This window comes from Tyto alba, unplaced genomic scaffold, assembly GCF_018691265.1.
Source record: "Tyto alba isolate M040663 unplaced genomic scaffold, T.alba_DEE_v4.0 Super-Scaffold_42, whole genome shotgun sequence".
Lineage (NCBI taxonomy): Eukaryota > Metazoa > Chordata > Aves > Strigiformes > Tytonidae > Tyto > Tyto alba.
In genome coordinates this window covers 38,110,900-38,127,226 of record NW_024881318.1, presented here as the reverse complement: position 1 = coordinate 38,127,226, position 16,327 = coordinate 38,110,900, and the positions used below count along the sequence as shown (strand labels likewise).

At 36.0% G+C, this 16,327-nt stretch overlaps 1 protein-coding gene across 12 annotated transcripts in view; it reads left to right on the top strand.

Annotated features, from left to right (window-relative positions):
- NFIB (nuclear factor I B) overlaps window positions 1-16,327 on the top strand; it is a 277,174-nt gene that overhangs the window by 241,327 nt on the left and 19,520 nt on the right. For 6 of the 12 annotated variants that reach the window (XM_042804613.1, XM_033004189.2, XM_033004188.2 and 3 more), the window contains 2 exons: window positions 8,911-9,076; window positions 12,601-12,683. The exons of 3 other annotated variants lie outside the window; for them this stretch is intronic. In XM_042804613.1, the coding sequence (XP_042660547.1) occupies window positions 8,911-9,076; window positions 12,601-12,683 (249 nt within the window). The remainder of the gene's footprint in view (window positions 1-8,910; window positions 9,077-12,600; window positions 12,684-16,327) is intronic. 3 more of the 12 variants (XM_042804615.1, XM_033004190.2, XM_042804617.1) reach the window with 2 other exon arrangements.

Genomic DNA, 16,327 nt, shown 5'->3' with positions numbered 1-16,327 from the left:
AAAAATGATTCAACAATGGATGATCCTAAACAAAAGAGAGCTGTGGCTGTCAGTTTCATGCATATCTGCTTTTTATCCCTTGTTCTATCTGGAGAATAAATAAACAAATGTACTGAACAGAAATGGACCTGATTAGATGTAGAGCTGGACTTACTTCCAAGTAGTAGTCTGAAAACTTCCCAAGGTTTTGAGGACTGCTGTACTTTCCACTAAATTAGTAATTCTGCTGAGCCCTTTTTATTATTTCAATGCTTTTCTTCTTATCTAGGCACACATGTTACTGGATGAGATTGTGTGTTTGAGTATGTATCCATATTATGATGGGGTGCTCGTCTGTCCGCAGTTAAAGTGATGCTGGTTACTCACTGTAAGTTTCAGCAAAAACTAGTCGCCCGGTATGTGTCTAATCCATGTACAGTGTTTATTCATCTACAGTGTATTGAGGTTTTCAAAGCTAGCATGAATTTTGAACATGTATTTCCTTTCTGAATGATTCCAGATGGGTGAATGTTTTAATCATGGAAAATATTACCTCCTCAGTGCATATGTACACATGTGCGCACACACAAATCCACACACACTTCAAATACATTGATACTTGAGAGTCTATGAGTAAATATACAGTATCAGAATCATACTTCCAATGAGCCTGAACAGATCATGAAGCCCAACACCACTTGTGTGGCTGAAGTCAAAATCAAAACCTCCAAACTTAATGCCCTGTCAACTTAAATAGAATGATTTCCTGATTAAGGTGTGGTGAATCAGAGAAAGGTCAGCAAGTGTGATGAAGGAAATGATAGTAAAGCAAACAAGGTGAGTCCCGACGAAGAACATTCTAACATCAGTGAGAATTTTTTTTCTGAATGAGCCAAGTGAACAGAAGTAGACAATCTTGCAAGCTGCTTAAGCTTGAATTATAAAGGGCACAGTTTACAGGTAACCTTAAATCAAATTTCATAGTACTTTTTATGAAATATGCAGTTTTCAGTGGCATAGTAAAACTCTTACAATAAATGGCTTACACTTCTGGCATACTACAGTCCAAGTGAACTGCTGTCCACATACTGACTAAAATCACTGGGGATGTTAAAATGTACTTTGTTGCAATGTGGGCTTTATCTTTCTCTGACAACAGAAATATCTGAACTGCTTATAAGAGCTGCTGCTGGAAGTTGGTGAGGCCACTTATTTTCCTCTCATAATTGATTTGGGTATTCAGTCTTTTGTTCAATGAAAGATAGACCCACTCTTCAGGAATGCCAGGCAGATCTTTTGTCATTCTTCAATACAGTAACTGCAATAATTTAGCAATGAGGAGGGAATCTTGTGAGGCGAGGCTCTGTTTGAGCTGGCCAAAGGATTTCCTTTTGGTTCCTGAGAGAATACTAATGGAATAAGCCAACACAAGTGATATGTGTGCATGTGGTTTCTTTGGTATAGCTAGCGTCTTTATTTGTTGACATTTAGTAGTTTTTGGATTCTTGAGCAAGTCTTTCCATGTAATTTTTAAGAAATTATTCAATATTAAATATGGCAATATGATGCTTTTAATTGTAATTAGGGTGCAGAGAGACAGAGTACTTGCTTAACTGTATCTACTGACAAGGCATTTAAAGATTTAATTGCATTTGTAAATGATGACTTTGTATTTAGTTTGCTCATTTTTAGTTTATTAAATGCAAAGTTATAGGTCTCCAGAGTATGTGAAATACCATTTAACCCAAAGATATCTTATGAACATTTATCTACAGAGTTTTCCTGTCCTATACTTGTGTAACATGGACTTACCCTGTTAAGGCAAATATACAAGGAAAGCTGGGTGTTTCCTTGTGTTCCACCTGTTGACAAATAATTTAGATTTTGTGAGCTCACAGGTAAAATTGCGATTCAGGATGGAGGACTCTTCACCTAGAAAGTCTTGTGATACCTGTGTCTGAACATGGGTTGCTGAAGCTCTGCAGTTGCTCTCAGTTTCAGCAGCGTTACAGCAAGGGGGAAATGCTTTCTCAAATGGATGAAACTCAGAGCTTTACAGATCAAAGTCTACACCTTGATTTCTCTCAGAAAGTAGTACAGAAGTGGTGTTGTCAGCTAAGAACTGGCAACAACATGTTTTTTGTAAGGCTAATTCCTCAAGCAGACAGGTAGATACATGTCATACCGTCTGAAGCTTCTGTGTGGCATCTCCCAGTGAGGTCTGTGTAAAATGTGCTGTAGCAATGAGTTACTCAGGTTCCAAGGGTATGGAAACTAGTGAGAATCATCCTTATGGATGGTAAAGTGGTAAGGTGCATTATAAGAAGGCAAAGTACATTTCTGTTGCTACCAGAGTGTCCAGTAGCAGAATGGAAATCTGTCTACCCTTCTTGTTAAACGAATGCTTTACGGAACCCACCAGGTTCAATGTGAGGAGGAACTGCCTTGCGGTACCTTCTACAGTCTCACTGGCAGTGCTCTAGTAACAACATTCCCTTATGTTTAGCAGAATCTCAAAGGCACTCTGTTATATTACTCAGGTAATAACTTGAGGATGTGTCTTCCACGCATTTGATGAAACTGCTCCCTATACCATTGAGCTGTCTCCAGTGAGAGACTAAGATGGCCACTGGATGTTTACAGGTGATGTAGCACTAGGGTACTCTAGGCAAAAGCTCTGCTGAGGTAAAAGGTTGGACTTGGATCGTGTAACTGAAAAAACAAAGGGACTAAGGAAACTGGAAGATACTTCTTCCATTTTCTTTTACTTGTAGATTCTCTGAAACATCCATCACCCTTTGTGGATATCACAGAGAACAGTGGCATGGACTCAAAGGCAGAATTTACCAGCTATGATGTCCAGGTTCATAGACATTGATAGCAGACAACTGGTAAAACAAAGTATTTGGTATGTGAGCAGGGAACCAAAATTTGAAGAACTGAATCTCTTACAGCTTCATCAAGAAAATTTTTTCAATCAGTGTTCTCAAAACTATGGTGCCATAGGGTTTTGCAGTGATACTCTTCACCATAGTGTCTGAACTTTGCCATTACAAGGAGCTGTTGAGAAAAAATGGATGACAGAGTATTTCCAAAGACACTGAATCCAGTTTGCCTAAACTTCACTCATTGGTTGATCACCTGGCTAATAGGGTAACCTTCTTGGGAAACATAGCATTTCTATTGAAAAACCTGTGTTTTGAGATGCAAATATATTGTTCTCCAAGTATAGTGGTTAACTGGAAAAACGTAATTTTTATTAAGCCCTGAAACTTCTTTCTGAAACACTTAACACAGGATCATATGTAGCTCTACCTGGGAAATGCACAGGTTTAAGATGATTTCTGGCCTTTTTTGATTATTTCTTTGAAGATGTGTTGTATTTAAGATTCCAAGGAAAATTAGAATTATTTTATTTGGAATTTGGAATTATAATTGCAATTATTTTGTAAAAAAGGATGCTATGCAAATTTAAGCATAATATATATATTATCACATAAGCAGCTTCATGGTTTATGTGAATTGTTTAATATGTATGTCAGATTTCTGTTATGGTTAGGTATCTTGTCTGTAGATGTTAGTGTTGCCATTTCACTTTGGCATCAGAAAGATTTTTTTTAACAGTAGAAGTAGTGAGCTATGTGACAAAACACTGTCCTAAAATGTAACTGAAGATCTAAGGTGTAAATGTGCTGAAATTTGGGCAAATACGTGAACAAAAGTCTGGGAGGAGTTTGGTTAATTACTGATTATAAATATGTTAGTAAAATCCCAGCAGGGAAAACAAGTATAGTGAATCCTGATTTAAAGAAAGTCCATATTCATAACCGTTACAAGTTTCTGTTCAGACTTCAGATCTAAGGATTAATTGAAAATGTGTGTAGTGCACGCAATCAGATATTAACAGTCTGACAACACGAGTCAGTTATGTTACAGCTGTGACAGTGAATACAACTCATCTGTGGCTTTGGGCACATGAATGGATTGATCTGTGGCAATTCAACATGGTATGAATTAAAAAGCTGGAAAATGTAACACAGATCTGAAAATCAAATTAGCCTCCAATCGAGCAGCAGAAAAATGTATACCTGTATAAAATGGGTCCAATTTTGCCAGAACTTCATTGTGTTTGCTTCTTTCCTTCTCCCATTTTGAAATGCACAGCTTGTTTATCTCACACAGCTGCCTCCATGCAATTTGCTTGAGGTTTATGCCTCAGGCATCATGTCTCTGTGAAACCATCACACAGACATATTTATGCCCTAGTTGATGGTAACAGTTGATTTTTCACCTGTAATGAATTTTTCTGTAAGACTCTTTTCTGGGAAAACTAGAACTAGAACCTAGAACTTGTTTTAAATAAGGACAAAATGAATTTGTATTAAATGATGCAATATAAATATTTGCACTTGCAATTCAAGCAGATATTGTCCAAATAGATACGTAGTTTCCATGCTAAAATATCTTCTGACATAGCTGCAAAATTTAAAAGGAGAACAGGTCACAGAAGCTATTTCTAGCAGCAAGTTTTTAATACGATTGTGAACTGACAACTTCAGAGGGCTATTTCTGATCAGAGTGTTTCCCTCTTGACACTGAAATCTTAAATCAGGACAGAGGACTTGAGACATCTGAGAGAGACAGTGTTAATGAGCTTGTACTGCTACCAAGTTCCAGAATCTAGACCTTTATTTCAAATGCCTCTAGTTCTGTGTTTGCAAAGATAACCATAGAAGTGTGCATTGAGTATAAACCAATGCAGCAATATCAGTGTCAGTCTGAAGACAGGCCTACGCAATAATTCTATAAGACACATCCTTCATCTATTCATGTAGGACTACTTTATGCTCTTAAACTGCAAAATAATTATGATAACTTAAATATCAGTTTTTTTAACTACTTAACTGTTCACTGCATGTGAGAAATACAAGCATGGACATTTCAGGAAGGTTTCTTATTAGTGACATTCATGTAACAGAATTTGGGAGAGTGTGAGACCTCTTTTTGTAAACTCTGTTTTCAAATGTAGCACACCTAGGAAAAGCACTGATGTTTTAAGAAAATTTCATGTGTACCATTTCGCATGACAACCTGTGCCAAAGGGAGGACCTTAATTCACATCTGAAAGACAGATGGGATTGTTGAAGAAGAGATACATATGTAAAATCCCAGTTGGTATGCGCTTACCTACAAATGAGTTTAGTTCAAAATTTAAATACAGGAAACTTTTAATATGGGGGAAGAAGTTAAGGGTCTTAGACATGCTACACCAAGCTCTATCTTGTTTGTACTTAGCCCATTTTGTGTTATCTTGTTTTACATGCAATAACATTTGAACAGTTACTGCAATATACAGTATTTGACATTACTGCAAAATTTTTGTTACAAATGTGAAAACAGAGGTAAAGTACTCAAAAAAAATAAAAGAATAGATGTTGGAGATTACAAAAATAAAGGCAGAATAAATCATAAAGTGCAGTCAGAAGATCTTGAGGAAAAGTGACAGTATGCAATAAAATTGTTAAGAGGCAGGTAATTAGGTTATAATTGCATTTGAAATCTAATGTGCAGTCATAGTCCAAAATGTTGGAACCATAAAAATTAAACTTACTAAAGTAACAAGTTTTCCCCTTTCTCACTTCAGATGTTTTATTTTTCTGTCTAGAGGTATCAGACTTCAGTTTCTTTGTATTGTGTTTGTACTCAGTTTTACATGTAGGACAGATACAGTACAATGCCTACCGTTTAAAAAGACATTAAAAAAAAGAACTAGAAATGTAGACACTTGGTGTGGGGGGGTCACAAGCCACATCTACTAAAATCTCTAGCAAATTTCTCATGGATTTCAACAAGGACAGGATTTCACCCTCAATTTGGATGAAGTGGATATGACGTGGGATGATGTACTGCACTGCTGTTATGTATCGCACAGGGAAAAACGTGATTTACATGAGAATGGGGTATAAGTGTATTCTTTGTTTTACAACTTAGCAAGGAAAGGATTTGCTCATTTGGACCATATGCACAAAGACTAAGCTGGAGTCCATGTGAGCCATTGCATTCCTGTTGACCGGGATCACTAGGGAATGGTAGAGGGTGATACATTGCTGTAAATCGTCCTGGTCTCCAGCTGTGTCCTTCTAATTAATTTGAGTCTGGCTTTGGAGACAGAGCTGCTTTTGGAAGCTGATGACACTGGCTATTTCAATCCATAAACTTCCCAGAATCTTCTTTCTTAGTTTTTAATAAAAGTTGCTCGTTTTGGTAAGGGATTCTCGGTTGTTTTTGTGGTATGTTAGCACACCACATGAGCTAAGGCTTCTGAGGTAGGCCTGTGGTCACGGGTCAGTGACTCTGCATAGGAGCTACCAGACACAAATGAGAGCAGAAGGTCCCTCCAGCAGGACGCGTGGACAGCAGGGTTGCCAGGGCAGGAGACGAGGCTTGCCTCTGCCACAGACTCCCCAGAAACATACGGAAAATCCAGTCCAGCATAGCAAGCAGGTCTTACTGACAAAGAATTCCAGTGTTTTAGAGGAAAGTTTATCATAAAGCCCACATACATTTCTGACAGTTTTCCCCACAAATGCCTCAAACTGTGTCACGGCTCCCTTACCTACAACAGAGCCTGTTTTATTATGTAACATAGAGATGTCTCAAGTTGAACTCTGTACAGCTCGCAATCAGCAAGTGAGGATACTTGCCTCTGTTTTGGAGTATCTTGGGTCATTCTTATGGGGAATTTATTTTAGGTGACTCTTAGAGATTTTCTGAATTTATGTTACTTAAAATTTTCATTTAGTTCTAAGGCAGGTGAAGTCAGATTTCTGGTCACCAAGAAACCTGGTTTTAGATGATGACAGGCCTTTAAAATATAGCCTACAAAATGAAATTCCCTAAACCACTGCTAAGATAGATCTCAAAGAAAGTGGATTTATTGACCTATACTTAATATACGACTGCTGTAATATAAAGATGTAATTTTGTATTCTTGAGGAAAGACCTCTGTAATTACTGAATGAATTTCCCATTGGTCATGTAAGCATGCAAACAGATACTCAGTAAACTTTTAGGCCACATTATTCTCTAGAAATTATCTTGTATATATTCTACATCATCTAATTTTTATTAAAAGTACAAATAATAAGGGTGATCTTTCTAACTGTTAAACACCTACTGAATAAAAATGTAACATGTCAGTTATTTGGGGAAATTGTGTTATTTGTGAAAGTATTGTCATTCCTTTGAATCCATGCTGCTTTCTTATTTTGAAGCTACCATGACAGCTGGAACTCCTGTTACTAAAATCTTAGTAGTAACTTCTCAGCTTATGCAGCTAGGAACATGAATGAAAAAGTGGTAAATAGGACCCAATTTCTATATTTGCAAGATCTTGGCTCTTCTGTCCCCAACCCTGCTCCAACATCCCCCAAACGTACAGTTATGTTTAGGTGGTGACTTTTTTTTCATTTAGAGGGGTAGTTTTTTGGCCACTGGTCATTAGTGTACATTTTCACTGTTATTGTTCATTGTAAGGCTTGTGATTTTAGAGAGGGAAATAGTTTGCTAACTGACAAATGTTCCTGTGAATGCAAGATTGATCTCCACACTTAAATTTCTAGTGTTCTCTTCTAGCTTAGTTTTAGATGTCCTAAAGAACAAGAATCTCCCTTGGGTATATTTGCAAAGTCAAGTAGATCATACTGCCAGGAAATTTCTCCTACTATTAATTTTAAATTTCCTCCTTCTCCATTTCATTACCCAGAGTTTATACTTCCTGTACTTTCCAAATAATTCCTTGTTCTTCTGTGTGTTTATACTCTACACATACTTTCAGTAAATGTCTCAGCTCAGTTATTATTTCATTACCATAGTCATGCTTACCTCTTTTAACCTTTCCTTGTATCAGTTGAATCTGGCGCTTTACCAGTCTCTTTACTACAAGTTCTCTCAAATTTTACAAGATCCATCTGATAATAAGATTCCCAGTATTTTTTACTTTATATGGCTGTATTTTAAAATATCTATGATTCACAAAATGCACTACCATTTTAAGACAAAAGTTATCAGCCACTGTTGAAAAAAATATTTTTTTCAACTAATTCATACTGCAAGTATTTACATTGGAGTATTTACAGTCATTCAGCATGTCTATGGCATGTTTAAGTATCAGATAAACATGTACATTTGCCGGTGAACATTGTGAAATTCAGATATGCTTATATGCAGAAAGTAGCATGTTACTTTGATGACCTGTACCATGAAGGCATATGCAGACTGCCTCTCATATCTGTGAAAGAAGTGTGTTTATTATGCTCTTGACTTGCCAAGTTCATGGTATTCAACACTTCTGTGTTTTTGGTAGGTGGCTTTTGGCCAGATGTTATGATGCACACATTATAGTGCATCGTACCCTAACCCTCTCCCCCCCTCCCAAACATGTGAATTATTAGTTAGCCTTCCAGTATGTGTAATCTCTGTGGACAACTGTGGTCAAGTCTTGATTATGCTCCAAGCCAGAGTGGTATGGCATATGAAAACAGAGGTTTTGCATGATTCATTTGCTCTTAATACTTTGTACATTAGGGCCTATGCCTGGTCAGTTTAATCCTGCTATTGTGGGATTTACTGTGGTTCACAGCCACTGCGTGAACAGCAAATATATTTTGAAACAATATCTGATGCATACTGCATCCAGAACGAAAGCAAGCTTACCACAGAGTACTGCAACTTAAGCATGTGCTACCTATCTGAGGAGGGATCAGCCTGCTGAAAATACCACACAGAAATTCATAGTTTTGCTAGAACGGCACATTCCAGCATGCAGGTACTACAGTGATAGGCAATCTGGAAAACCCTAAAATAGGTGGATAGGTTCCTTAAACTCAATGTGTATGTTTCACAAGTCATTCTTTTGGTTTTGTTTTGTAGCCTAACAGCAGTGGTCAAGTAGTAGGGAAAGTGCCTGGCCATTTTACTCCAGTTTTGGCACCCTCTCCCCATCACAGTGCGGTGCGACCTGTGACCCTGACCATGACAGATACTAAACCCATCACTACATCCACTGAAGGTGAGGCATCTTCACCTACAGCAACCAGTAAGTATTTCTTTAGGAAACAAAAAATATCCATCGAAGATTCTATATGATTTCAAATTGAGGCCAGAAAAAGGTGCCTTTTCCTACTATTTGACCAAGTAGTTGCTCATCATTTTACATGGAGAGCAAATGTGATCTGACTGCAAAGCTTTTCCTCCCCAAATTTCAACCAATGAATCATGTTACATGAACCAAAGTTTGTGACATGACAACCAAAATGAAAGGGAAAAGCCTGCATATTTGACCACTGTTCGAGAAAAAAGTTCACCTAAGTTGTTCATCTAAGGTGGACATTGTTAAGACATTGAGAAACACACCCAGGCAGCAAGGTTTTACAATGACCCACAGACACAATTCCAAACAGAGATTGGATAATTTGGTCCTAAATGAGCTTTCCTACAGAAATCAAGCCATGTTACAATGCATACTGAATCCGAGCTATGACAATTGCGTGTTGATATAGGTTGTGTCATTTTTAGCAAAAACAACTGATGTCGCAAAAGAAAATTTTAATTCCATGTCATTGCTGCAATGGATGGTAGATCCACAGTTGTTTTTTTTTTTTTTTTTTTTTTTTGTTTTGTTTTGTTTTGTTTTGTTTTGTTTTGTTTTGTTTTGTTTTTTAAATAGCAAGCCATGATTTTTAAGCTTTCTATTATATAGGACCATATTATTTATCCTATTATCTTCAATGGAATTGCAGTTTTGGAAATAAGAGCAAAGGTGTTACTATGTATAGGGTAATTTCTTCTCTTCCAAATACTCATCTTATGCTCAGCGATGCAGAATGTTGCTTTTTAACTATTTTCTGCGTTTCTGTTGTCTCTGAACTTTTATTTGGGCTTGAGAGTGTTAACAGTATTTATCAGAGTGATGAAGAGACTTTTTAGGAGACACTTCCAAACATATACTTTGGAAGAAAACTTACCAGTCTTTAAAAATATTAATCACTTTAGGGTCCATTACATTAAAATGACTTGCTTTAAGCCTGTTTAGTATTTGAACTGTGAATCCATTCCCTAAATTCTGGTCTGTTGTTAGTGGAGACCATAAACTGTTTGTTTCTTAGGTGTTATACTACTTCAAATCTTTTAATTAGAATATGAAGCAGAGATGAGACTCAAATGCATAGGAGTGACCAAGATACAAAGGAAGAAAAGTGGCTATGCCTTTATTTTAAAAGGATAATAGTAATTTTTGGAAAAACTGTTGTTTATGTATAAACAAATAATAATATAGATAGGTTTTTGAAAGTATGTTAGCTGTTCTTTCAGTATAGCAGAAGTTTTGTTAAAAGGTGGTATCTGTATCCATTCTGGTGATCTGTGGTACAGTTCTTGTACCTTTTAAGAAGAGTTAGTTTTAGCAGCAAACAAGAAGCTGTTGGTCTAAACTGCCAGAATAGAGAACTGAGAAAACTGAGTTCATGTACAGTTTCAAATATTCATTGTTTCATTCTGCTTCCTGTTCGACATGATCATGCCTGGCATAAATAACTGTCTCAGATGAGGTCAGAGTTTATAATACAAATGGCAAAAAGAACAAAAAAAGTGTCAGAAGAGTTTTGGGATATTTTCTGGTAGTCTCACTATATTATTCATAGTTACAGGAAAGCATACCTAATCTGTTCATTGTCCTTTTACTAAGAGAAAAATTTGGACTATATTTTTAAATGACGTCAGCACCCATTTTCTTGTGCAATTCATTGCAACTTGGTTACCTGATTCCCCGTGAACCTTAGAACATCTTGGCTTAGACATTTTCACTAAGACCTCCTCATGCTTTTACAGCAGTGTGCAAGTAACTTCTTGCCTAAAGTTCCAAGGTCTGTCACTACAGCACGTAAATAACTGTAAAAAAATCCCTATGTACAAATTTTATTTGAATTTGCCAGTTCTACATATGACATAGCGTATAAATGCTACATATTCAGAGCAGTACAGTAGTCTACATGCTCAGTAAAGCCTTTTGAATCTGGATTGGTAATTGTAAGAGTAAAAAATTGAAAGAACGTAGCTTCTTGATGAAGAAAATAACAAAAAATGAGGGATCATGTCCTGCTGATATATAAATTATATGTGAATACATATAAACTGTATTATCAGTCATAATAGAAGTGCCACACAGAGTGCTAATGTTACTTAATGGGAATATTAAGACCAAATATATTTTAATGCATAGTTTTACTTTTATATATAATACCTGATTGATTGGGGGGGGTGTGTGTGTGTATATATATATATATATATATACACACCAAGCATATATATAAATGTATGCTTGGACAACAAGTTATCATTATTATTCAGTCTGATGAGAATAAAATGACAAATGATTAGCACTGCTTTTCATTCTGAAGTGCAAGAGCAGAATTGTTTTGAATGAGAAAGAACAGCAGGATTTGATAATATTTGGGGAACCCTGTGGCCTGCACCATAATTTCCTTCTAATAACTGATTAATTTTTATGACAGTTTTTCAGTAAAGCCTGTTTACTGTTGTATTTGCTGTGTCACTTAAACACTAACAGGCCAATTCAGTATGTACTCCCATCTAACTCCTCACTGGCATCCTTGTATACATCTGTTTGGTTTTCGTAGTTTTGCTTTGTCTGCCAGCAAGTTTCCAGGTTGTGATGCTGCATGTTGCAGTGTGGACATCTCCACACTGGGAAGTGGAGTAAGACCACCTATTTCATTTCATAAATGCCACCAAAAGCCATGAGAGGGTAATGACTTCTAGGGATTACTGACAGAGACCAGACAGGAATGTGACCTACAGGGGAAAGATCCATATTCTGGAACTAATCCCAGCATCACCTACTGTTGTCTTTCTCCTCAAAAATGGATTTCTTTAATCACGTGTAGCAGAGAGTGAGAGACTTCCTTAAATTTTCCCCCTGGGAAAAATGTTTCCTGGTGCAGAGGGGAGTTGAATATTTTATATTATATTGCACACTAAAAATTAGCTGAAAAATTATATGAAAATAATAATCAGATTACATCCTTTTTTCAAAGGCCTGTAAAGATTCATTTCATGCCACGTAAGTAAACTGAACTTTTGATTTCAATTTTTGTTCTTTTACAGTTATATGATGGGTCTTCACAGCAGTAAGAATGATAAGTGTGAACTAATATTTTCTCTCAACATTGTAATCTCAGTGATTTCACTGGTACCTTAGATGAGAAATCAGACTCGCGATTCCTTCAAATACATGCCTTATTTAATCACTTTAAAAAAAGTAAAAATAAATTAATCGGAGGGACTTGTATTTAACAAGACATCATTATGATTTACACATGCAGCTTCCATTGAAGTTTATAGGAATTTACACATGCTTTTTCAAATTTGGTCCAATTTTTCTTTTGCTTTCTATCAAAGTTCAAATAAAGAAAAAACACAGACACATCCTATATATTGCAAAATCATAACTCTGGATCTCTCATATTTGTACTGTACCTGCACAGGGTAATAGTTATGATAGGTTGGTATTTTTATCAATCTGTTTTGTTCTTCCTTAATCAGCCTACACAGCTTCAGGCACATCCCAAGCCAATCGATATGTGGGACTAAGCCCAAGAGACCCATCCTTCCTACACCAGCAACAGGTGGGCAAGTTTCACATAGGTGTAATGGTATAGAGAAGCTTTTGCGATATTACCTTCCTACATGCTGCCACTGTTATCTTGGATTAGACAGGGTTCCTAAGAGTTTCAGTACTTGTCATCTGGAGATGAGGTTTATCCAAAACAAAACTGAACCCTTTAAGAAACATTGATTTAGCATATGCTTTATTTCTTAGATTTGTGCCATCTTAAGGAACTTCTAATCATATTTCTTTCAATTGTTTTATTTTTAAAGAGCTGATACATGTAATCTTTAATAGGATTTTAGGAAAGAGAATTAGGTGTGTAAGGAGCAGTTTAAAAAATAAGCAAGATTTCTAAAGCATAAATTCCAACTTTTTGTTTTCAAACTATTTTTTTCCCCTCCAGATGTTTAAGCCTACATTTCTTTATTTTAGTTCTAGAAGATAAGATATAAAACCAAATTCTCAATGCAACACATCATCATTTCTAGTTTAATAGGTTTAAATTGGTCTGATGATTTCAAACTTGATAAAACCACATTTTTGTTCTAGTTTCTTACATCATTTATGTTTCAAGTAGCATTTTAAATTTCACATCTCATTAATGCTCTAAATTTAATGCAAATGAAGTGTTTACCCAAACTGTGAAAATATACAGCTGAGAGTAATGATGGCTTACAAACAAATTAGCTACAGTCAGTAGCAAGGCCATGCATATACAGAAATGCCACATTACCAGTAACAGGAATAAATTCAGACCCTTTAGAACTTTAACATATTTTACGATATGTGTTTGTGTTGTACCTAGATCTTAACAGTACAGTACTTTGAAATTAACAGCATGTAAAATGTTATAAGGAAAAAAGATGAATGTGGCAGTAAGGAAAGGGCTGTTAAATAGTTCTTGGTATTTATTGTACTGCATTTTTTTCTCAGGCTTGGGTTCCTGTCAACAGTTGGTACAAATGCCTGTTTCATTTTCAAGTGAGACCTACCTGTTCTATGTTTGCAGAGATATAGCTAAGTGTGTTTCATCTGGAACTCCCTATCTCTACCCACTCACAGGGCAAGGTGGCATTGTGTCTGTTTTAAAGGTCACCACATTCTGAGTTCAGAGAAAATCATAAAGATAATCATTTATTCAAGATAGTTGATGCCTTGCCAACTTTTTTTTTAACCAGTGAGACCTAACTGGAAACATCTGTACACTTTTATGAAAATACGAAATGACAATTAGTGGTTTTGCCAACCATTCATTTTCCAGTAAATTTTCTGGTGTATTACTTTTTTTTTTTTAACCTCTCAAAGATTGTTGCATTATGAAATGTGTTATAATTATTATAAGTTGGTTCTTTTTAAAAGATATACAGTATATGTTTATTGTATATTAAAACACACGTCTTTTTAAACACGGTGCATGTAATTTCTGGATTTCTTGTGAAGTTTTACATATTATCGTTTGAAAAATCTCTGACATCCATTTAATTTGGGGATGTGCAATAAAATTTTTCTTTTTCACTACATGTTTTCAGACACAATTTTAATTGCAAATTTACTGCTGCTTAAGCCCACTCCATCTTCTTCCAAGGTCATTGAAAGAGTTACAAACTTCTTGTCACATGCCAGAAGGTAGTGGCAGAACGCTTAATTTTATCTTGGCTGAGTTTATGACATGTAAATCATATATTGCTTATTTCATGCATCTTCTATATATTTTTTAACTTTGTGTAGATGGAAATAAATTTGGAGATTTCAGCAGTGTCATAAAAGTGAGAGGGATCTCATGGGTCATCACAGACTTTGGTGTTTACATGCACTGTGTCTTATACTCCCTTTCATGGTAAAACGTATGGCCAGATGGCTTAGAGGGAAGGGGAAAATAAATTAGGTCTCACATGCATTTCATAAACAGAAAAATTATTCAGTGTCACATTGTGAAGCCAGTGTTCTCCCTTCTAAAGTTTATTGTTTCATAGTCTCATTGTAGTAATTCAAGAGCATCGATTGGTGACCTGTGAGCCGCATAGTAAATTTAAAAAATTGTTTAATGGTTTCATCTTTGTTGTGAATTCTCTATTCCTTTCTAACTTACACAGTGGATATATGTGTATGCTTGCCTGAATGTATTTGGGGGCAGGGTGCATGTGTGGATGCATACACATATAAATATATACAAAATTAGGGAATAGTGTGTACTGCTGAAACCATCTGAAAGAGCAGAATACTTTAACAACAAAGCTTTTTCAGAGGGATAAATACAAATGTATAAGTGCTTATGTATAAGTTTCTAATGAATTAGTTGCCTTCACTCACTTAAATCCTAAAGGCATGTCTGAGATGACAGTGCCATATATGTTTATTACCCAGAAAGTGAGGTAGAGCACTGAGATTGTCTAAACATTTTTAATAGAGCAAAGGTTATCCTTTGGTAAGGCAGTAATTAGATTGATCTACTATGTCCTTTCATTACTTTACAACAATTTAAAAGAGACCACTCATCTTGCAGCAGATTTTAAATGCATTTGGTTTAAAGCAGCCCATTACGAATGAAAAGAAAAATCGAGGGATACATGCAATAAAGGCAATCAATCATTTTGTATTAGTTGAGAGAAATTCTAAATCAGAAAGCCAATGGTTTTAGTTCCAGAGAGGTCTTTTAAACACTCACCAGACCCTGTAATGCATACTGACCCCTCAAGAATAAATATTGTCACCGGTACATTTTTTACTTCATTGGAGGAGTCTTGATGAAGATTTATGCTCTCTGGCTGTGAGGAATATTGGCATGTACTGTTGAGTACTTCTTGTTGTTGTGCAAAAGAACCATTATGTATACTGTTTAAATTACAGTAACCGCAATAAATTTAAAAGTTACACATGTATTTTGCAACACATGCTTATATGGAGTCTTTTGACAAAGTGATAGTTTGCTAGAACTTCCAGTAAACAATTTATAGCTCAGCCTACCTGGAATACTCACATTTAGATGGGAAGCACTGAATACTGCTTTGAAAGTGCGTAATAGCACCAGTGAGAGCAGTTTATTTGCTTTTACTCATCTGGATACTGTGAAAAATATGTTGTTACATGCATTACTTAGCATGCTACATTGATAGTTGGGAAGACATGGTTTTAATAAGGAATTATAACTATGCAGACCACTTTCTGCTGCAATTGCTGATGGGTTTTCCTGTTATCTGCCTTGAAATACCAGGTATTTCTATACTGTGGCATGAAAAGTTACAAAACATATCTCTTCCGTTGCATCTGAAGAGTCAGATGCATCTTACAATTTTCTTGTCATGTCAGCTCCACTGTAACTGCCTATTACGAATTGCTAATGACCATTTGGTCTGCTTTTCTTGATTCAGCATCAGCTTCTGAGAGTTGTTAAGTATTGATAATGTAACTGCAGCGAAGGCACCACAGGAAGAGGCAAGGAAAGTGACAAGAAATAGTACCTGAGGGAGAGAGTTTTTCTTAATTTTTCTGTTGTTGGTTGGTGGGATTACTTTATGAAGTCAAAACTAGTACTTGATGCTCATCAGCTGTGCTGAGAAACATCTTAAATGAATTGAACATAAAACAAAGGTTGGATAACCTTTACAAATATATTGGAGCACCTTTCCCCCCCCTTTTTTCTCTGTTTTTCATCTACTAAAG